Source organism: Pezoporus occidentalis, unplaced genomic scaffold (assembly GCF_034315485.1).
Source record: "Pezoporus occidentalis ecotype Australia unplaced genomic scaffold, CSIRO_AGI_Poc_V1 ctg309, whole genome shotgun sequence".
NCBI classification, from domain to species: Eukaryota; Metazoa; Chordata; class Aves; order Psittaciformes; family Psittacidae; genus Pezoporus; species Pezoporus occidentalis.
In genome coordinates, this window is record NW_026915041.1 from 677,829 (window position 1) to 700,261 (window position 22,433).

General features: G+C 41.7%; 1 protein-coding gene across 3 annotated transcripts in view; it reads right to left on the reverse strand.

Annotated features, from left to right (window-relative positions):
• Positions 1–14,733, reverse strand: part of KCNN2 (potassium calcium-activated channel subfamily N member 2) — a 62,658-nt gene extending 47,925 nt beyond the window's left edge. Inside the window, exons 1-4 of one of the 3 annotated variants that reach the window (XM_062627850.1) lie at positions 14,689–14,733; positions 14,173–14,253; positions 12,829–13,934; positions 12,522–12,617 (exon numbers count right to left, since the gene is read on the reverse strand). In XM_062627850.1, the coding sequence (XP_062483834.1) occupies positions 12,522–12,617; positions 12,829–13,934; positions 14,173–14,194 (1,224 nt within the window). In that variant the 5' untranslated portion in view covers positions 14,195–14,253; positions 14,689–14,733. Of the gene's footprint in view, positions 1–12,521; positions 12,618–12,828; positions 13,935–14,172; positions 14,408–14,688 lie in introns of those variants that run through there. The other 2 variants (XM_062627852.1, XM_062627851.1) reach the window with 2 other exon arrangements.
• Between the last annotated feature and the right edge of the window lie 7,700 nt (positions 14,734–22,433).

Below are 22,433 nucleotides of genomic sequence, written 5' to 3' on the forward strand. Positions count from 1 at the left end.
CAAGGCCAGGTTGGACAGAGTCTTGGGCAACATGTTCTCGTGTAAGGAGTGCCCGCCTGTGGCAGGGGATTTGGAACTGTATGATGTCTAAGGTCCCTCCCAGTCCTAACCATTCTATGATTCTATAAAACACCTCCTACCATGAACTGTACTTGTTGCTGTCTCACTACTTACATGAATGTTACAGCTTCAGCAAATCTGTCTAATTTACAGCAGCACTCTCAGGTCCTTAAAGCTCTGTCCTTAAAGCCACTTCTTTTTCTAAGAAGTTTGCAGACTAAATACATGAAACAAGTTTGCAGTAAGTGCTGCCAATCCCCTTATTGTCCACAGTTTCAACATAAAATTTCTGTTCAAAATGTTTTAGAGAACTTTATATTCACAAACATTACACTCAACAAGACAGCAACAAAAAGTCTGGTGTCTATCAGTTAACATAGGATGATACCAGCCACAATATACATGCAAAAGTCACCGGTGAAATGCAGGAATTATTAACTTTGAATGAGCTGACATCTCTGATCACAGGCTGGATATAAAACACTTGTTTACCTGTTTTATTTTCTTTCCAAGTGCCAAATGGCAGGGGAAAAGAATGGTCTGCCAGCTTACAGCCACACTTAAGATGCTCTGCTGCATCCCGTTTTCGTACTGGGATGTAGACAAATATCTATTCTTATATGTCTGCACATAAAGATGGAGAACCAAACATTTTCCTATCTGATAACCACATATGGAAAGCAGACTGGCCATGCATAATCCATCGATTCTATTTATTTTATGGTTTTTTTTATACATTTTGCCATTAAACTGTCTTAAAACCATATGGAAGCTGAACTAGGAATACATCAGGCCCAGCACACGTCTATCCTACAGCACTGATCTAGTTATTCAAAACTGCAACAATGCACACATCATGACAGAATGCAAAATATTGGCTTTTACCATGAAGCCCAAACCTGAATGAGAAGAAAAGGAGGTGGGCTTAGTGTGAAGCCACTTTACCCATGACACCATTAAGATGAGCTGTCATCGGATACCTTTTCTTCTATACTGGAATGTGGATGGACAAGAATTTCTCAAGAATACAAGAATATATCAGTCCATTCCTTATGCAGAGCCCAAAAATGACTCTTGGGCAGCATTCTATGAAAGAATCTACAATTAAACGAACCCGCTACAATCCAGATGCAGTACCTGCACAGCCAAAAGTGAATTTTACAGCTGTCGCAGAGAGCCCTTCCATGGGCAAAGGAAAAATAGGTAAAGCACAGTCTTGGTTTAAACCCAGCCAGAAACTAAGTACCACGCAGTCATTTGCTCACATCCCTCCTTTCTCCCCTATCTTGAGTGAGACGGAAAGAATATAAAAGCCATGGGTTGAGGTAAGAACAGTTTAATAACTAAAATAAAGTACTAATACTACTGATAATAATGATAAGGGAAATAACAAGGGGAGAGAATATAAAACTAAAAAGGGGAAAGGAAAAAAAAACCCAACAACAAACCAGCAGTTATGCACAGTACAGTTGCTCACCACCCACTGACTGATACCCAGCCTGACCTGAGCGGCTAACAGTCCTGTCCAGGTAACTCCCCACAGTTCATATACTGGGCATGACATGCTGTGGTATGGAATAACCCTTTGGTGAGTTTGGGTCAGGTGTCCTTGGCTTCTCATGCCCCTCCTTACTGGCAGAGCATGAGAGACTGAAAAGTCCTTGATCAGGGTAAGTACTATTTAGTAGCAACTAAAACATCCATGTGTTATCAGCATTATTTTCAGACTAGAACCAAAACACTGCACTGTACCAGCTGCTATGAAGAAAATTAACTCTATCGCAGCAAAACCAGGACAAAAGCATCCTTAGCTTATTCATAATTCAGTGTCTGTTTAAAAGTTTCCAAATCTTCTTGAAAAGGTATTTTAATTACAAAGATGTTAAGGATTGAATCCTTATCATACAAGGATGATGCTCTAAACTGAAAGGCTCTAAAGATCCCACTAATTTAGATACTCACAAATACAGATCCTCCTCTAAAGTTGAAGCTCACCTCAAATGTGCATGACTGGTGTAAAAATGGTAACTAATTAGAAATTAAGTGAGAATACTTTTGACAAAAACTTCATTAAACCTAGGTGCTATGAGTGAATGCTCACTAACCATTATTGCTTAGTTGCATTTATTATCTGTTTCAGGTAAAAAAATAATTTATTTTTGCTGCCTATCCACACCTGAACATTCAGTCTTTCTCCCCTTTCCAAGGCTGAAATCAGAGTTCTGTGCATGTGATTTTTATGGATGCAATGGTATAGACTGAATCAAAGCTACTACGCAATTTTTATTTTTAATTAAAGAGATGCCTCATTCCCTGGCTGCAACAGCTCTTATTCTTAAAAGCACAATGACTGTCCAAAAACAAGAAATGCCCATTCACCACCTGGGATGAATCTTTGTTTTGTTAAGAGACTGAAGATAAAGCATTACTTCATAATGCATTATTCTAAGGAAAGACACTACTGTCAGAGGTCAGGGGTAAGGCAGGTGCGTCTGCATACACTTCTAGTGATGCTACAGATGTTGCAGTGGTATGACAGCTGGAATAAACAACTGTAATAAGAATAAAATGTTTCATAAAGATTCCCAACAGTATCTGATCAGGACATACTGTGGAGCACTGCACTCATTTTACATTGCAGTTTTGTGATACCTGCTAAAGCAGGCGGATAATTGTTGAAAATTATAGACATAACAGGATGACAAGTGTCTTATTTAGATGACAAAGGACAGATCTCAGCATAACACTACGAGATATGCAAACCTGAGCTTTAAATGTAGCTACAAAGTCTTTCCCAGATTACTTCCACAGCACTTGAACTCTCAGTCTCAGCAGTCCATTTAGTAAAAGCATCATTTAAGTGACAGAAAAAAAAGGTGAGGATTTGTCCAGGTAATTCCCTTTGACAACAAAAACTACAATAGAAACGCTTGTTATACATGCATTTCCTTCTTTTCAGGCTATGTTACACCTACTCGTCAAACCACTGAACTGATAGCTATCTAGTTTATGGAAGACACAGCTACACAGCAACAGTATTTATTGCAGACTACAGGTAAGAAAGCTCAGGAAGTTCTCTACCCACAGGTGACAACAAAATCTATGGATCTGAAATCATATATATTTATTTCTCAGTAATTTTTTATTTCAAATATGCTCTTTTACAAGCAAAACCTCTTCCTTTTTGCCTCTGAAACCTTCTTCTGAATACTGAAGTTAGGTCCCTTCCTACGGATACATCCTTACCAACAGAAGTGGTTTTGCAAGACAAACTGTATTTAAGAGTTACACATGTACAGCCTTGTAACTCTTTACATACGACCCTCATGGCTCCTACAGTCTTCACTCACTTTGTGATATCTCTTCAACTAGAACTAAATAAACAATTCTGCTGGTCTATCCCACAATCACAGAACCCAGATCTCCCCTACTCATCAGGATAGCTCTACAGTATTAATATGCAAAAAGTTCAGAAGGTGCCACTTTGACAGAGTGTGTTTTTTCTTTTAATAAATATTTTCTTTATGTTTCTTTATATAAAAAATATATATATAAAAAAAAATTCTTTATATATAAAAGATTGTTTCTGTATGGAAAAAAAAAAACAACAAAACAACCAAAAATCAAACAACACAGACCTAATTACTCTTCAAAAGACCAAGAGTCACAATTTTAAAATATAAAGATAATTAAGGTCTCCCCTTTGTTTTCACTTTCTATGGAATTCACAGTGGTATTTCCATCTGCCATAAAAAGGTCTAGTATTTCCTCAAACAGAACTTAATTCTGAAAGGTCCATCAGTCCCCACCAAAATGAATGAGATAAAGAAAAACCTTAGAACATGCACACATCCCTCTTCAGAAATCATGCCTCTTCACTCCTTCATGGTGTATCTAACACTCACATCCTTTTGTTTTTAAAACACCAATTTTAAAATGTCAATTTAAAATGTCAATATAAAACTATGTTACTTAAGGGCAGTTTTCACACGGACAAAGGAGAAAAATTGCAGGGACCATTCAAGAGGGAATAGATGAATGAATCAGTAATGTACAGACTTATGATTCCCAGCAACTGTATTAAAACAGTATTATACACAGTATTTATGCATGATATTAACTGAACATTTTTAGTTGCAAAGGTCTGGGTTCAGATACACCATTTTCAAGTATAAAAGGTTCATGGTTTATGACTCCCTTTACACAAGAATTCTTTATAAGCTGTAAAACATGTGCTCATGATAATCCCTTCTGATCTTCTGACAGCTGTAAGAGGAAATTACTTAATGTACTTTTCAGTAAAATAATGGAACAAAGTTCCACTATTTTACATAATAGAAGTTACACAACTTCATTAAAAATACACTATGATAGACAGGTATTTCACTGGTCTTGTTTAACATCTTCATCGCTGACATGGACAGTGGGACTGAGCGTGCCCTCAGCAAGTTTGCCGATGACACAAAGCTGTGTAGTTCGGTGGATATGCTGGAGGGAAGGAATGCCATCCAGAGCGACCTCGACACGCTTGTGAGGTGGGCTGATGCCAAACTCATGAAGTTTGACCATGCCAAGTACAAGGTCCTACACCTAGGTCAGAGCAATCCCAGGCACAGCTACAGGTTGGACAGAGAAGAGATTCAGAGCAGCCCTACAGAGAAGGATTTGGGGCTGTTGGTTGATGAGAAAACGAATATGGGCCAGCAGTGTGCACTTGCAGCCCAGAAAGCTAACCGTATCCTGGGCTGCATGAAAAGGAGCGTGACCAGCAGGTCGAAGGAGGTGATCCTGCCCCTCTACTCTGCCCTCAGAAGACCTCACCTGGAGTATTGTGTGCAGTTCCGGTGTCCTCAACATAAAAAGGACATGGAACTGTTGGAACAAGTCCAGAGAAGGGCCATGAGGATGATCAGGGGACTGGAGCACCTCCCGTATGAAGACAGGCTGAGAAAGTTGGGGCTGTTCAGCCTGGAGAAGAGAAGGCTGTGTGGAGACCTCATAGCCGCCTCCCAGTATCTGAAGGGGGCCTATAGGGATGCTGGGGAGGGACTCTTCATTAGGGACTGTAGTGACAGGACAAGGGGTAAAGGGTTAAAACTGAAACAGGGGAAGCTTAGGTTGGATATAAGAAGGAAATTCTTTCCTGTTTGGGTGGTGAGGCACTGGAAGAGGTTGCCCAGGGAGGCTGTGAAGGCTCCATCCCCGGCAGCGTTCAAGACCAGGTTGGATGAGGCCTTGGGTGATATGATTTAGCGTAAGGTGTCCCTGCCCATGGCAGGGGGGTTGGAACTAGATGATCTTAAGATCCTTTTCAACCCTAACTATTCTATGATTCTATATCACTTTTTTGAATGGGAGGTTTTCCATTCAATTTAATATATTTTATGTTAGTGGGGAAAAAAAAAAAAAAAAGAGACATGAAAAAAAGTGATATAAAATTATTTTTGTGTGAGTGTGTTGTCCTGATATGTAACTTTTCTCTTTTCTACAGAACAGAGCAGTGGAAACTTCCTCACAAAACTACTTGTTTTTCTGCATACTTTACAGTTTATTTTCAGTTAATAGAAGAAACTTTAATATATCCATCTTACCGAAAAAGTAATTACAAGATCAGTTACAGCCTCTTCTCTTAGGCATAATTTACATCTTAAGAGGAGCTTCACAGGCACAGAGAAGTAACTTATCCTCTAGTAAGGGGATTTACAACAACTTTCACCATCAAAATCACATGGGAAAATGGCTGACTGAAATCACATAGAAGCTTCTGCACCATTTTTTAATTCTCCCAAGTCCGAAGCAGCAGTCATTCCTGTTATGATCTCTGCTCAAAACAGACAGAAACACAAGAGCCTTCAGCTACACTTGGCACATACTCATTGAAACTCTGGCAAACCCGAGCTGCAGTACCTGGCAGAATTTTATGAAGTCCCCAGAGTTGAAGGATCTAATATACAATACTTTCATATTAAGATGAGAATGTAGAATGGCTCTAAGATCATAGACCACAGTACCCCTGTTGATTTCAGCTAAACTGCACAATTAATACAAATCCAGCATCTGACCTCTGATTACAAATGTTCTCCTCCAACATGGGCAACAACATACCTTCTCACACTTCATTATGCACTAATATATCTTGATAAACTTCTAACAGCCTCATAAAAAAATGGCCATAACAATGGTGTATATGAATACATAGTCCTAGGAACGGCAAGGCCAATCGCTCAGTGTTCTGAGCATCAGGTTCAACCTCCTACATTCTAATGGAGCCTCTTGGAAACAGAGAAAATCTTTTACATGGAACTTCAGTGCAAAAGGCCTCAGATCCTTTTGGAGGCTGACCAACATTAAAGGATTTTCTAGCCTGCCTTCTGTACCATATGCATTACAGTGCTGCATTTCAGCGACACTGGGCACCTTCCTACATCCACAGGTTCTGCAGATGCAGTCTTTCAAAAATTTATTGAATGGAACTAAATCTAAGTATTTTCACAAAAATATTCTGAAGTGGTTTTAATTTGACATATACGGTATCCTTGAATTCCAACCTGATTTCCTGCTGTTCAATACAAATACGGAATGTGTGTTAAACTTGATTAGTAGAAGGGAATTTTTGAGTCTGTACATTGTTATTGTGCCCTGAATCAAAACTGCTACACAGTGAGTTGTTGTTACCTGATCCAAGGCCTATTAAAATAAACAGGAAAGAAATCACTAAATCTCAACAGGCTTCAGGTCAGAATAAATTACCCATTCAAAGTTTATTAAATGATTTCCACCCGTTATTCAGCATACTTGTTCTCTGTGCTCTTAATCTAACTCATTTGTTTCTGCAGCAGTTTTACAGTCTGTGTGAGCAAGCCTTGACATTTCAAGCCAAGTTAAGACTCAGCAACAAGACTGCAAAGTTAAGACTGCCAACAAGACAGCTAATAAGATGCTAATGCTAATGAGATGCACATGTACCACACCAGTGAAAGCAAAACAAATAATCTGGCCTGCAGGGTACCCATTACTTCATAAGTCAAGAAACTGTAAGGCAGTTTAACTTCCTATTTGCTCATGAGTGCATAATTCTTACTGCAGAACTTTCCACTGATGCCAGTAAGATAATGGAACTCGCATAAATGGTGTTTATTGCTACCACGCTTTATGGAATTTATTTGCAGGTCAAGATATGTATTTATTATCATTCTTTTCTGTTTCTTGATACTGCCTGTTCCATTTCTTTAAGTTTTCAGGAACAGGGAAAAGAAGATTCATGATTCTTGCTCTCAACTGTGATCACTTTCTATAAAGTTAATGAAGACTCAAAGTGTGTCACTCCACATCCATCAGTAGCATATTATTTTCCCACCACTTCAGAACCATCTAGGGACTGAAGGTGCTTTCTCCTTGGAGCCCTGATAGGCTCTGCTGTGAAAGCAATGGCTTAACCTTAACTCTGGAGATTGCAAGACTTTCCACATGCTAGTTCTAGTATGAACTAGCAATACAGTTTTGAAATGGTTAGAAATCTCAACTGACATAGAGAAGAAAAAATACTATTAACTTCTACCAAATACCAACTGCTTTCATGTTTCTCCATGAGTGCAAGCATCCTATCAGGGAGAAGAAAAAGAGGTTCAGATTCTGTCCCAGAGAGCACAGGTTAGCATTACTCAGGATTTAAATTACTATTATTCAGGAAAGGCAACAGAAGAGCAATGTTTATTTACAGAAGGGATATACTAAGTGGTCCAGCATCAAAGGAAAAGTGTTCCAATGGGTATATTTCTTCAGTAACCACGTCTCTCAAGAACTACCAGACTGCAGTGGAATGCTCAACAAAAGACATTAAAGACCTCCTACTGGGAATCTCAAAGAATTTCAACTTTTTGCTCTGAGTAACACACAAAAGTGCCAGTACAATTTGTACTTAAAAAGCATTTCTAGCTCCAGCAGTGCTAGAGAGAGACAGAGAGGTCTATTTTTCAATAAAAGTAGGACTGCAGCTTTACCATGTGAACTGCCACCCAAAACTTTCTTAAATACCACTGTATTCATTAATCTAACAGCAAATTCCACTAAACACATGTGGAATGGACAACAAATTCTCTAGGAACTACCATTTTAACCAAATTCCACACTGTTAATTTAATTATGTAATACAGTATTAAGTAACAAACTGTTTATGCATGAAGTGGATAATTTATACATAAAAAAATATTATGATAATTGGATCACACCATCCTCTTAGCTTTCTATCCTCCATCTCTTCAAACTCTCAACTGGAGTAACAGTCAGAGAAATACCTGTTCTGGGCTGGGATAACGATGAATCATATTTTTCCCATTGATCTTCCAAACACAGGGCACTTACTCTAAAGAACTGAATCAACAACCACACAAGCCTGGAGACAGAGCAATGCGTATTTCATTATCTGCCTAGAGTGATGACTTTAATAGCATTAGAGGCATGATAACAATGGACCAAAAAGAGCACACAGATTTGGGGTTGTGCTGTTCTCAGCTCCAACATCATTACTGTTGTTCATTAGGAGGTTTTTTTCAAGAAGAGGGAGGGATATGAAGAAAATCTGCTTGTAATCTTTATCTTCTTTTATGAAAATGGTAATGTAATATAAATTATCATTTAAACCCAGTTGGTTTCACCTGACTTTTATTACAGTCTTAACACTAACTCACATCTACTAACTTAAATTGCAGCTCACACTTTATTCTTATAGAATCATATAACATCTTTGGGTTGGAAGAGACAGACCTTAAAGATCATGTAGTTCCAACCCCCCGCCATGGGCAAGGAACACCTCACACTAGACCAGGTTGCTCAAAGCTCTGGCCTTCAACACTGCCAGGGACGGGGCAGCCACAGCTTCTCTGGGCAACCTGTGTCAGTGCCTCACCACCCTCATTGTGAAGAACTTCTTCCTTATATTTAACATAAATTTCCCCTCAGTTTAAAGCCCCCTTGTCCTGTCACTACATGCTCTTGTAAAAAGTCCCTCCCCAGACTTCTTGTCAGGCCCTTTAAGCTCTGGAAGCTGCTCTAAGGTCTCCCTAGAGCCTTCTTTTCTCCAGGCTGAATGAGCCCAACTCTCTCAGCCTGCCTTCATAGGAGAGGTGCTCCAGCCCTTTGATTATCTTCATGGTCCTCCTCTGGACTCACTCAAGCAGGTCTACATTATGCAAAATATTAAACAGAATAACTAATACAGTGTGATCACTGAAACCATATTTGATAGAAATACTTCAAAGTTTCCAGTATCACAGCATCCATACAGCTGTCCTTGTCTAAATACTGCAGCTACACCCTTCTGGGGACCCTGGTGTATCAGATGCAAAGCTCTGGGCAAGTTCCAGGGAACTCAAAACAAAAATCCACATGGCTTTGCAAGCAAGACTGAAAGCACGGCCAGAGGGATGCGGGTGTGACAGGGCGGCTAGCCTGTGCCGGGCCGGTCTAATCCAGTCCAGTCCAGTGAAATACAACCGGTCCAATTCAGTCCGGGTCCCGTCAGTCCGCCCCGGGGCGCCGCGCACGGCGCTGTCTGCGGTGCTGCAAATACGACGGCAGAAACCACCGCTACCCCGGAGAAACTGAACGTGCTCCAGCTCTGTCACCACATATCAACCACAGCCCAACTGGGGAAAGAAGCTGAGAATGAAAACTCACTCCTCTCACCTCGATGTATTACTGACTAGAGTCACCTGCTATGCTGCCATGCAATGCCCCACTGACTTGCTTGCAGCATGACTGTTCGGATTTCCTACCAATAAAACAAGGTCACAGACTACTGAAAAGCATGAGAAAGATGATTTCCATTTGCCAGCATTTTAGGTCATCAGAAGTTGCTAAGTATTAAGCCTGCAATTGCTGATAATTACTAAACTGTCAGCTTTTTATTTCTCAACATGTTTTGTCTCATGCTTTGTTAAAAAATTTACTTATGTTTAGGTTGGTTTGCTTCTACTACAGTATGAAAAATACCACACTGCAAGCAGATTACATTGACCTTCTATTCTACAAAGCATTTTTTCTCTCTCAGTGAATTCCTGCTTAATTGCATCCACTGTTTAAGTATGCTTCAGACAAGAATTAGAAAGGGATGTTCAAACTTGAACAGGGTTGACAAATAGCTGGTGCAAACACAGGACACAACCAAACATCTGTGGGCATGATTCTACAGAGGTGATTCATTCTGCTACACACAGCAGGATACTTGCTTGAATTAAAGGCATGTGTGCCTTCAGAAAACTGTCAGCTTTAAAGATTATTTCAAAACCATTACATTATCAGGGTTACACAGTATTTTCTTGTGCCTGGGGAAGACACCATATATTCCTAAACCAAAGTATTTTTAAGGTACTTCTTGTTTTCAGATGTCAAGTGTAACATGAATTTACCACCTCAGACAGATGTAATTTTTGCTATGCACATTCTTCATCTTATTTTTAAAAGTAAAGCATCTGAACAAAACCAGACTACACCTAAATTAAAAAGCTATCAGATATCCAGCAGCTAAGGATGGTACTATGCCCTCTCCATCTAGCAAGGTCCTTGAAAAAGAGAACTTCCTTTTCAACATGAATGATAAAGCTCCTTAAAACTGCAGCTCACTCCTAGCCCTGCCACGACTACTGCAATTTTCAATGTCTCTCAGACTAAACCAGAGTATTGATGTCTTACAGGCAGTGCTGCCAGGCAGCAATGAAAGCTACATTAACCTTGATTAAGTCACGTCATTGCATAATTGTCTCTCCATGTAGTCACATACATGAGAAAGTTCTTTAAAGCAATCAATAAAAAAACCAACCAAAATGGAATTACAACTTCTTTTTTTTTTCTGATTTGTAATACACTCCTAAGGGAATTAAAAATTTGTAACTCTTTACCTGAAAAAAAAAAAAAACACAAAAAAAAACACAAATCTTGGAGTAACCATTATAAGCTGATGCATACAGGGACCTACAACTACTTGGTTATCTTGCATAAAATTTTCCATTTAAAGTTTTTGGAAAATTAATAGAGTAATTCAAATGTTTACAGAGAGGTTTTTTCCCAGCTTTGCTCTTCATGCCTCAAGCACCACTTATGGGAAGATACACCAGAGAAGGCAGTTCCCACACTGCAGCAGAGCCACTTACTTATTTTTATACAGATTAAAAAAAACTCTTTATAATAATCCATGAGTTTATAGAGAAGCTCTTTCACCAGAACACTTGTTTATTGAGTACAATATCATTAAACAGCATTCAGTATCTTTTATACTGCAGAGAAACTGGGTTCTGAGCCAGAAATAGAAGTTTTGCATGTGCAAGGACTGCACAACAGGATCCAATTTTGCAAAGAGTCTTCAGTAACATAATACTTCTCTAACATTACCCTAAGTAGGTGGCTATGGTACCACTTCACATTGAAACTACAGCATTCATTTGCACAGAAGCAGGGTACTATGCAATTCTTATTTTATCCTTTTTTTTAACTGATTGGTACCAGTGGAAAGGAAAAGTCTTCTATGCCCTTGAAAGCTGTCGCTTTCCCTTGAAGCTCAACATATTTTTCAGTTAAAGAAGCTGAAAAAGTAAAAGCACTGATATGTCTACAAGGAAGGCATTTTCCCCCCTCAAAACTCTGAAATCTGTTGTATGTTTCAGTTTAGCTGAAATGCCAAGTATTTATTTCTTGGTAAAAAAACAAAAAAACACCAACAACTAAAGTCAGAGCTAAGTCCCTTGAAGAGATCCGGTGACAGTATTTGTGAGACTTATTACATCTTCGATCACTGCATTCCTTCTACCTTTAGCCCTACGTTTCTTGGCAGTTTTCTTCCGTCACATTCTTAGCAGCTACGCAGCACTATATAAAACACAGTCCTGGAGGTATTTAAAACACATGTAGATGTGGCACTTAAGGACACAGTTTAGTAGTGCACTTGGCAATACTAGGTTAATAGTAACTTCTTCAACCTAAACAATTCTATGATTCTGTGATTTTTTATCTCTTCCCCCTCCTCTTAAACATTCTCCTAGAGTACACTCGGGTCTGAGACAATCCAGTTAAGATTACATACCTTGCACAGGAAAAACAATTAACCTTGCCATCAAGAGAAAATGCATAGCATGAAATTTAGTCATTGGGAAATAAAAGACTGTTGCCGTACAGAAGACATCAGGCATGTCACCAAGAGTGTTATAACCTCAGAGCTAAGCAATCCTATAGCATAACCACTAGCAACAGTCCCTAGCAAGCAGAGCTTCCTAGCACGTAACATGCCTACCGTGTTCCTCCCTGGGGCCGGAGGTCTGTGCACCAAGAGGCACACAGAGATAAATTTTTGCTTTCTGAATTGTCAGGAAGTGCCAAGTACTTACCACCACTATGTCCTTCGAGAAACCGACTCACCCCCCTCCCTCGAGCTACGCCAACAACGGTCACTGACCCACAGAAGGAAACATTACCTGTATTTCCCTTGCATGGTACACGATGATGAGCCCGAGCAGGATAATCGTGGAGAGGCTAATAAGGCATTTCAGAGCAAGGGAATACAGCGACTCCTGCAATAGAAAGACACCACCATCCCTCAGCGACAAGGGGCCGCTCCCGCCCGACGCCACCCCGATGACGGGGCCCGGGGCACCCCATCAATGCCGGGGGTAGAGCGCCTCGGGACGGGGCTGGGGCGGGGAACAAGCAGCCCCGCCGCGCTGGGCTCTGTAAGGGGCCAGGGCGGCCTCTCCGCTGGGCCGTCGGAGCGGCTGCCGGTACCTTGGTGTAGGCGCCCCAGGAGAGCTCAGTCTCAATGACCATGACGACGATGCCGAACATGCCGAAAATGAGCGCGTAGTCGCTGAGGCGCTTGCGCTTCTCAAAGAGCGCCCGGCGGTGCCCCAGCTTGTACCCGATGTTCTGGTTCTTCTTCTTGCTGGACTTGCCCCCGCCGTTGTTGGCGCTGCTCGGCCCGGGGCCAGGGCCGGCAGGGCCGTAGAGCGCCAGGTTGTTGGAGTTGTTGTGCTCGGGCTTGGAGACCACGATCTCCGGAGCAGTGGGGGTGCCCGCGGTGGCGGCGGCAGCGGGGCTGGCGAGCGGCTGCGACTCGGAATTCAGCTCTTGTAGGTTCCGACGGGACGAGCTCAGGTTGCTGAGCGGCCGCATGACGCCGCCGTTGTACCTGCAGCTACTCATGGCTATTTCGGTGAATGGGTTGCTCTCCCGGCGCTGGTGGTGGTGGTGGAGATGATGGTGGTGATGGTAGTGGTGGGTGCTGCCGCTGCTGATACTGCTGCTGGGGCTCGCTGCCTGCTGCTGCTGCTGCAGGCTGTGGCACTGGTGGTACTGGGCGTACTGGTGGTGCTGCCTGGACGCGCCGGCATGGCTGGAGGGGGTGAACTCACTGACGTTCAGCTGGCTGCCCTGCCGGGAGGAGGCAGAGGAAGACAGGGGTGAGGAATGAGTTCGGAACGTGCCCGAGTGGGGCGAGATGGTGCGGAGCAGCAGGGGCAGGTTATCCCCCGCGGCGGCCGCAGCAGCCCCATAGTAGGCGCAGTTGTTGCACTGGAGGCATGGGCTCTGCTGCTGCTGCTGCTGCTGCTGCTGCTGCTGCTGGAGGCTCTGCTTGTCCTGGCCGTGCTGCTGCTGACAGTGCGGCGGGCGCTGCTGCTCTGGGCCGAAGCCCGCCGGAAACTGGTGCGGCGCGTCCATGCCGGCGCCGTTAAAGCCGCAGGAGGACCGGGCGGTGGTGCATGCTGCGCAATGCGTTATGGTCGGCAAGGGAGAGTCCTGCTGCCGCCAAGAAAGGCCCATCCCGGCACCCGTAGGATCCAGCCGCTGCGTTCCATTGGTTGGGCGAACCAAAATAATGGGCATCACGTCACCTGATAGGGGTGGACCGGCCACAGCGTAAGGCGGTGGGGGCCCTACAGGGTCTCCCCCCCGCCGCGCTGCCCCGCACCGCGCAGGGAGCCCGCCTCCTTGCGCGCTTCGCGCTGCAGGTAAGGGCTACTTTTGGCCCTTGCTCCCGCCCCGCCCGCCGCGGAAGCCCTGGACCTCCCGGGGGTCCCCCCGCCGGGAAGAGGCCTCCGCGGCGGGGCTCCCCAGCTCCCCGCTCCTCACATCTGCACCGTCTTCGGAACATGGGCGCCCCGCTCCGGAGCTGTCCAGCAGCGCCTTCCGTCTGTTTCCGCCTCCGCCGCCCTGCAAAACACAGAGCCGCACTCGCTCCGCTCCGCCGCCTGCCGCTGGCTGCCGGAGCAAGCCGGGAGAGGCAGTGTCGCCGCGGGCTGCCGTGAGGCCGGATAGCGGAGAGCCCATCCCAGCACAACTCCGCCTGTCACCAGGATCGGGAGGGCCGGGGACTGCCCCTGCCTGCCGGCCGCCACCCGGGAACCCTGCTCCGGCTGGAGCTTCACCGTGGAACAGGGTGGGTGTCCCTGAGTGGCTGCCGCCCCCCCCCCCCCCGCAACAGTGCGCTGGTCGCCCGCTACCGTTCTGTCTCTTCCCCTTCTGCTCCCAGCTGTCACCATATAATTCATTCCCGCAGCTCCCTGTGGCAGAATAATGTCTGCCACCAGGCAGAGTCTCTGCATTTACTTAAAGAAAGGCTCTTTACGGGAGCAGTCGTGAACTTACCTTGTTAAAGGTGTGCCATTCCTGTCCCCTAGATGATATTATAAGAGGTTTTGTTTTGTTGGAAGGTTTCGGTTTTCTTGGCTTTGTTTTGGGTTTGTTGTTTTTTTTCCTCCAGTTCTCCAGCACTGTTCAAGCAGCTTGAAAAATCCACTGGGAAATTTGATAATGTGGAAAGTTTCTTTACATCTTCAGCTTCTTGCTAACGTTAAAGACAAAACTCACCAAGCCCTTCTAGGATAACAGTTTACGCCCTTAAAATTCCTATGTCGAACACAACATCCAGTTTCCTCTAAAACTCTACACCCTTCAATGGCTTGCAGATTAGAAATATGGGTGAAGCATTAACAGTTTTAAAATATACTCAGTTATAAAATTCCACTTTTATTCAAAAGTGTACCTTTAAATAAAGCACATACAGCACACACGCAAACAACCCTCACTAGTATAGTGTCATGGTTGATAGATCACATAGATAATATAGATTATTTAGAGACTGACCAATACAGCCAAGTTGTGAATGAAAATCCACACACACATTCTTGAGTGAATGATAAAGCACTTTCCAAGTGCTTCAGTCTGTTTTTAAATTACGTTGAAGTGTATTTGGATGCTCTCCATTGCACTCAGTTCCCCTGAGCATCAAAGACAAAGAAAAAAGACATTTTTAATAATAAACAGGCTGTTTGACACAGCTTCAGATATTCCATTGTTTGTTTGAAAAAAAAAAAAATAGTTGCTATAATTCCATCTCACTGTTTAACTTGCCTGTGTTTTCAAACACATACAAATCAAACGGATCTTCAAAAATGAGAATCTCAAGGAACCTGGGCTTTTATCACTCTGTAAATAAAAGTCCTGCACAAGAGTGCTGTTAAAATAGATGTTTTGTGGACTAGTTAAAGATTTAGATAAGACAAGGTTTCATCATCCCTTTTCTGTTCATGCCATGTCCTTAATGTTTGCTTAAACCTTTTAAGTGTTCTCCTTAACAGAAGTCCTCAGGACCTAGTTTACCATGAGGGGCTTATTAAGAAAATCGTAAATCTTCATATTTTATTTAGAAGTCACTGGGGCTTTGTCCTGCAATTTAATCTTAATTTTGAAAAAAAAAGTGTCAGTTGACCAAAATATATGGTAGCTGTATTCTATATGGGGAAATGATGGCATTTATTTTTCTAATTCATATATAAAACTTACAAGCCCCTCTACTGCTGCTAACCTGTTGATTTATAGAAATGGCAAGAGGAGAGCTGTTACCAGCTTTCAGACTTTTCATGTACTTGCATTATGCAAGTAAAAAATTATTATTTCTGTGTTTAACACAAGAGGTCATACTGATCACACAGCATGTTATAAAATCGATCAGCTAGGGATTTATTTCAGTTCCATTGTGCAACCTGGAGTATCTCCCCACAGTTTCAAGGACTAAAATATGAATGATTGAGAGTTTGCATTTTCGCAGCTAAGGAGGTAAATTTTCCTCTCTATGAAACTGATTACTGAACCAGAATAGAAAAATGTGGTTTAACATCTTCCCTTGTAAAATAATTTTGAAGTTTACTTTTAAAAATTAATGTATTTGTTTTCAGAAATAAAGTATATTCTTCATGAAAACTGAATTGTTATATTCCTTTTTTAATCACACATTAGCATTGTTAGCTCAGAATTGTTAAATTGTACTAAACTGGTAACAACCCCTGTAAAACAAACATTATCAGTTTGGGACTGGGGGCTTTGGTGTTTTCCTACATTTTCATTATATACTGGATGGAACTGCTCTTGCTGATTATTATAGGTCCTGCTGTTGGTTTATCAAAGAGACTGTTTTTACACATGTATGCGTGTGTGTATGTACACATATGTGCATGTGTACCTTTGTATAAAGTAACAGAGACAGTTGCTGTAGAACTAATTTGATAATGATGATTATTGGAGATGTTTGGGAAGCGGATTTGTTTTCTAAACCCACAAAGTGAAAGAACAAGATAAATACTGTTGAGCAAAACTATGCCAACAGCAGGACAGGAAGCTCAACAGACACAGGAAAAAATAGATTTCTGAAAGGAAAAAAAAAAAATTACAAAATATTTGAAGTTACAGCTAATGAGAAGTCATTTGAAAAACCCACTGAACGACATACACTGAAGATGCAACACTTACTTATTGCCCTAGTCCAGCTAAAATCTGGCTTCAATAAAAGGTATTAGAAAGCTGCTTGAACTGTTAACTTATTGCCAGACCCAGACTCTGGTTAAAATCACTGATATTTCTGCACTCACAAAAATGTTAAAAAAATGTAGAAAGAAGGAAACAAAAAGGAAGCAAAGGGGAGGAGGATAAAAGTGTAGGAAATTCCGTTCTGTGATGGTAGTTTGAACTCAAAGTATATTCTGCACAAGGCCTAGAAGTTTCTAGAAAGCCGTACAGCAAACAGCCTTGTCCGGTTAAAAAAAAAAAAAAGGCAAGTAAGTACAGAGCTCAGTGTGTATATAGAAGGATGTCACTCCTTGAAAGCAGGGTCACATTAATAAAGGTGGAGGTGACACTGGCAGCAGTAGAGATCATTCAGGAGTATGAAAGCAAGATCATTCAAGGGTATCCATGCCACAATAAAAATGACAGCCATACAGCTGCCAAGACAATGGCATGGAAACTACCCATATGAGCCACCTGTGTAAATTTACCTTTTGCATAGCATCTGGCAGGGCTTTTAACCACCAGATGTCTCTGACGTTCACCCCAGCAGCTTCTGTTCACATAGTTTTATGCACTAGCTGGACTCCCACACCTGCTGGACCTGCACTTCAAAGAGTTTTTTATAATGCTCCACGGTAGTGGGGGAAGGAGAATTAATACCAAATAATGACTCCATGCAAATAGTATAGCTACATATTAGAAGGAGGCATGTTTTACTCTTTCTGCTTTTGATTTTATACTATTCAATAATCTGCACTTCTGCTTCTCCAGCATATCACTAATAAAAATGAAGATTCACTCCAGTTCAAAACCTTTGTCTATTATCTGGAACACGTAAGATACAAAAGATAAGGACACTGGATTGACAGCTCTAAAATAGTAACCAAAGTTTTCAAAAGTGGTGATACCTTAATTAATGGGAGTGCAGCTTAAGAGGTATCTAGGATTGCTGCATGCATTTCCTCTATTCAGTGTGCTTTCCTCAAGAGATGGAGTTTTTTCAACATTTTTTTGCTAGCAAGACTTTTTTAAATATTAAACATGTTAAAAGTGTTGGGTTTGGTCCACAAAACACCTGGGGAAAGTATTTCTCCCTTTAATTCACTTTTCCATCCTTTCTGGATATTTTTATAGTACTTGGAGATCACACAAACCTAATGATTCCTTTCTGACCACTACTTTTTTCTCATTTTCAAAGGATACTGCCACCTACAAAAAATTTCTTAGCTAGCTAATTGCATCAGCATTAATACTATTTTGCCCAGCCAGTACAGATGCTCAGCAGGTGACTACTATATTGTGTTTAATCAGGCTACCTTTTATTATTCTCACAAACTGGTGCAGTATTGTAACAGAACTTTAACTCGGTGCAATTACTGAAATTACAGCATCATGCAGTATTTTGATTTCAGCCTGTGTGAAAGCAAAGAGTGACTTTGAGTGTGTGGTGGGGTTATCAAGAATGAGGGCTCATTTTTAATTTTGTAGAATCTGGTATTTGAAGAATTTTGATCTATTGAGTCCAGTGAGCCATTGTTTACATCTAAATATAAGATCATACCTTTGAAAGTTGATAGTACAAAAGATGAAGATGTTAGCAGTGCTGTTCCTCTCCATAAAACGTGTAATTTATGATTCAGGTAGCAACTGATTCTAAATAATTACATTTCATTTGCCCGTGTTTGATAATAAGTATTTTTTTCCGTTGGTACTTACCTTCTGTGCTTCTATTTTACCATGAGAATATAGTTACTATAGATTTGCACTGGCAGTGTTGTATTTAAAAAATGCATTCTTGGTTACTGAATAACATGATCTCTTATTAGTCTGTAAAACATGAAAGGTGAACTTTGCTTTTATCAGGTGGAAATATGTGGTGTGTATGACTGCTTTCAAAGCTTAAAACTACTGTAGGTTGTTCCAGTCAGTAGCCCTCCCAGTTCAAAAGGTATAAAATGTAAGGTTGCCTTTTAAGTTGTGTTTATTGGGCTTTTTTTTTTTTTTTCTGCAGTCCTGATACCATGAAAGACTCTATAACTTCCACAGCACATTCAAATCTCATATCTGGAAGTCTGTCTGTTTGTTGCTGTCATAGCCATACCTGAAACCTTTTGCATACATTCCTAACACACACAAAACATCAATGTATGTCATGGTCCTGTTTGCAGAAATTGTATCTCTAAGTCTGAAAAATTTATACACTTGCAGAACAAACGGAAGCAGGGAAAAGATGAAAGCCAATGTCCAGTTTTATGTTACCTGCAGTCCCACTTTCTACTCAATATAAACTTAATCGTCTTTGTGTGTTGTTTTTCTAATTTATGAGGTGGCTAGGTCAAGAAATTAATTTGGGACAGAGGAATGGGGCAGTTGCTAAGGGAAGCACATCTCACTCCTTCCTTCCTAGGTAGGAAGGAAGCAGCACCTTCTTTTCTTCACTCCGCATAACCCCTCCTTCTTGCCCTTCCCTGTTGTAAAGGAGACAGTGCATAGTACCTGACAGCACCTCTGGGTCAGGTGGTGGAAAAATAGCAAGTTATTCAAGCTATCTGTGCTTCAAGCTGGCCCTGGCCTCATAAGCTCAATGAGCAACTATTTGAAATGGTATTTCAAAAAGTTCTGGGAAGTTTTATGAATTTTTCATTCTCTGAAGTATATTTTTTCAAATTCTCTCCTTTATCCCTTACATTTTCATACTACTCAACAAAAAAATAGCTGTGTTTTTGAGGAAAGGGCTAGGCAGTTTTAATTACCAAAACTAATTTTAAGGAGAAAGGGCTTAAGACTTTCACACAGCCCATAAAATTATCCCATTCAGAACACATTTCTATAGAATTAAACGTACTTCCTTCCATCTGTCTAAAAGCCACCCCTGCAACCTAATATTCTGTCTGCAACTTCACACATTCAAAACATTTTCTACGTTACAGTGGTCTGAAGCATAAATGGGAAATATATGGACGGTATGGTATCTTCCTGATCAGCATTTTAGATTCTTTATCTTTTTGGAAGATCAAAACCAAATTTGAAATGGAAAAGATCTTCCAGCTTTAATTATGAAATCTCTGTTGTAACTATTATAAGGTATGTCCTAGGAGCTCTTTCTCAGGCTAATTTTCATAATACTAAAAATGCATCAGTGTTCAAGCTGGTCTGAATATAACTAGATTTTACATCTCACAGAAGCCTATCCTCTGGAGAAGAAAGCCAGGGCATGGTAGGAATCCTTTTTCCCCTTTGTGAACATTACTGCAGAACTAGCAAGGCACATAGGTAAGAGATCTTCCCATATTGTCTTGGGAAATAGCAATGCATCCCATAGATGTTGGACAGTGTTGAGAGCAACAAATTATCTAATTGCTACATATTTCTCAGTAATGCAATTTCTTTTTAAGAGCAGAAATCAAGTATTCAGCCAGCCATATTCTCTGAAGCAAGATGATGCAGCATGCACCTGCACCTCCACGCACCATATTCCTAGGCATCTGATCCACACTGCAGAGCTCAAGCACATGGAGGAGAGGGATTAGCAAACCACTGTGCAGAGCTTGAGCTAGTCAGGAGTGTGAATTGTGGGTAGGCACATGAACTCAAGACCAACACTTTACTGATGCCTTTCCTGTTCAGAAAAATGCTCTCCTGATGGGGTAGGAATCTAAGAAGCATTTTATTTTAAAAAAATTATTAGCCATTTTGTTCTCTTAAATGTAAGATGGATGGGTCTGGGTATTTCTTGTCCACATAAACACAGTAGGGAAGGAAAAGTGATTTTCCTTTCTGCCAGCCTGGATGGACTCACACACATACTCCGTCTCAGAGAGCAGGTCCTAAAAACCAACTGTATCTTAGCTGGTGGAAGAAACAACCAATCCTTCCCCTAACAGTTGTCCACCCATGAAATGTGAGATGATTCATTGGGTCAGGCACAATGACAGTACACAAGACACATGCATTGATCTAGCCAAAAAGCAGTCATACTCTTTGGAGTAGGAACAGGGATACACCCCTAGGAGATTAAGAGAGACCCTTTCAAGGGCCCCTCTCCAAGACCAGTGTGCAAATACCCACCAAACCCCAACATCTACTGCTGTCCTCTTTGGGGGACCCACAGGAGCCAGCTGGCCATCTCCAGGCTTTCTCATGTTCAGGCTTCTATGGCTGCTTCAGTGCAGTAACAGTGTTTGAATGCTCTGGCGAGCATGTAGCCCTTTGAACCCCAGATTTTAAAGCTTATTTCATAATTGTCTTGAAGCTTAAAACGGCATTTGATAAAAATTTCCAACAATTTGTAAGTGTTTATTCTGACCTTCAAGAATCACTTATACTTTACAATACCCCAAACTGACATCACCATTAATCTTGCATGTGGAATTCAGCAATTCACAGAATAATCAATAAAGCTCATCTTTGCTTTCTCAAATAATCAGCTATTTTTCAGTGACCCCAGTTCACGCCCTTATAAATGCTTTTTTCTGTGCATGAGGACTGAAGTTTTTGTATTTCTGCTTCTGAGGCAGTTACATTTAATGTTAAACAAAAAAAGTCACAAAATGCAGTCATGCCTTTGGAGTCTGACAGCTAAGACTTCATAGAATCACAGAATGGTCTGAGTTGGAAGAGACCTTAAAGCTCATCTAGTTCCTGCACCATGTAATGGGCAGGGACACCTTCCACTAGACCACGTTGCTCAAAGCCCTGTCCAACCTGGCCTTGAACACTGCCAGAGATGGGGCAGCCACAATTTCTCTGGGCAACCTCTGCCAGTGTCTCACCACCCCCACAGTGAAGAATTTCTACCTAATGTCTAATCTCAGTCTCCCCTCGGTCAGTTTAAAGCCATTCCCCCTTGTCCTGTCACTACATACGCTTGTATAAAGTCCCTCTCCAGACTTCTTGTTGGCCCCCTTTAGGTACTGGAAGCTGCTCTAAAGTCTCACCTGAGCCTTTTGTTCTGCAGGGTGAACAAGCCCAACTCTCTCAGCCTGTCTTCAAAGCAGAGGTGCTCCAGCCCTCTCGTCATCTTTGTGGTCTCCTCTGGACTCACTCAAATCGGTCCACATCCCTCTTATATTCGGGGCCCCAGAGCTGAATGCAGCACTGCAGGTGAGGTCTCACAACAGCAGAGTAGAGGGGGAGAATCACCTCCCTCAACCTGCTGGTCGCGTTCCTTTTTATGCAGCCTAGCAGCCTGGGCAGGTGGCTTTCTGGGCTGTGAGCACACACTGCCAGGTCATATTGAACTTGAAGGTAAACACCATAATTTCTGCCTCTGCAGCAATGAAAAGCTGTCTGTCCAATGTAGAAAAATACCAAAAGGGTAGCACAAGAATGTCTTTGCTCAGAACATCTTGTGCTGTCCTGTGGTGCTTGTCCCCCAGGTAAAGCCAGAATGGGATTGAAAGTTTGCAATGTCCTTGGTGACTTAGTTTAACAATAGGACTGCTGAGTCAGAGAGAGAATACTGTCACCTACTATGAAAATACATGTTTTTTAATCTATTTTCCTTTTATTGTGACAATGAAACTACCTTTTTTCAAATTATTTTTTAA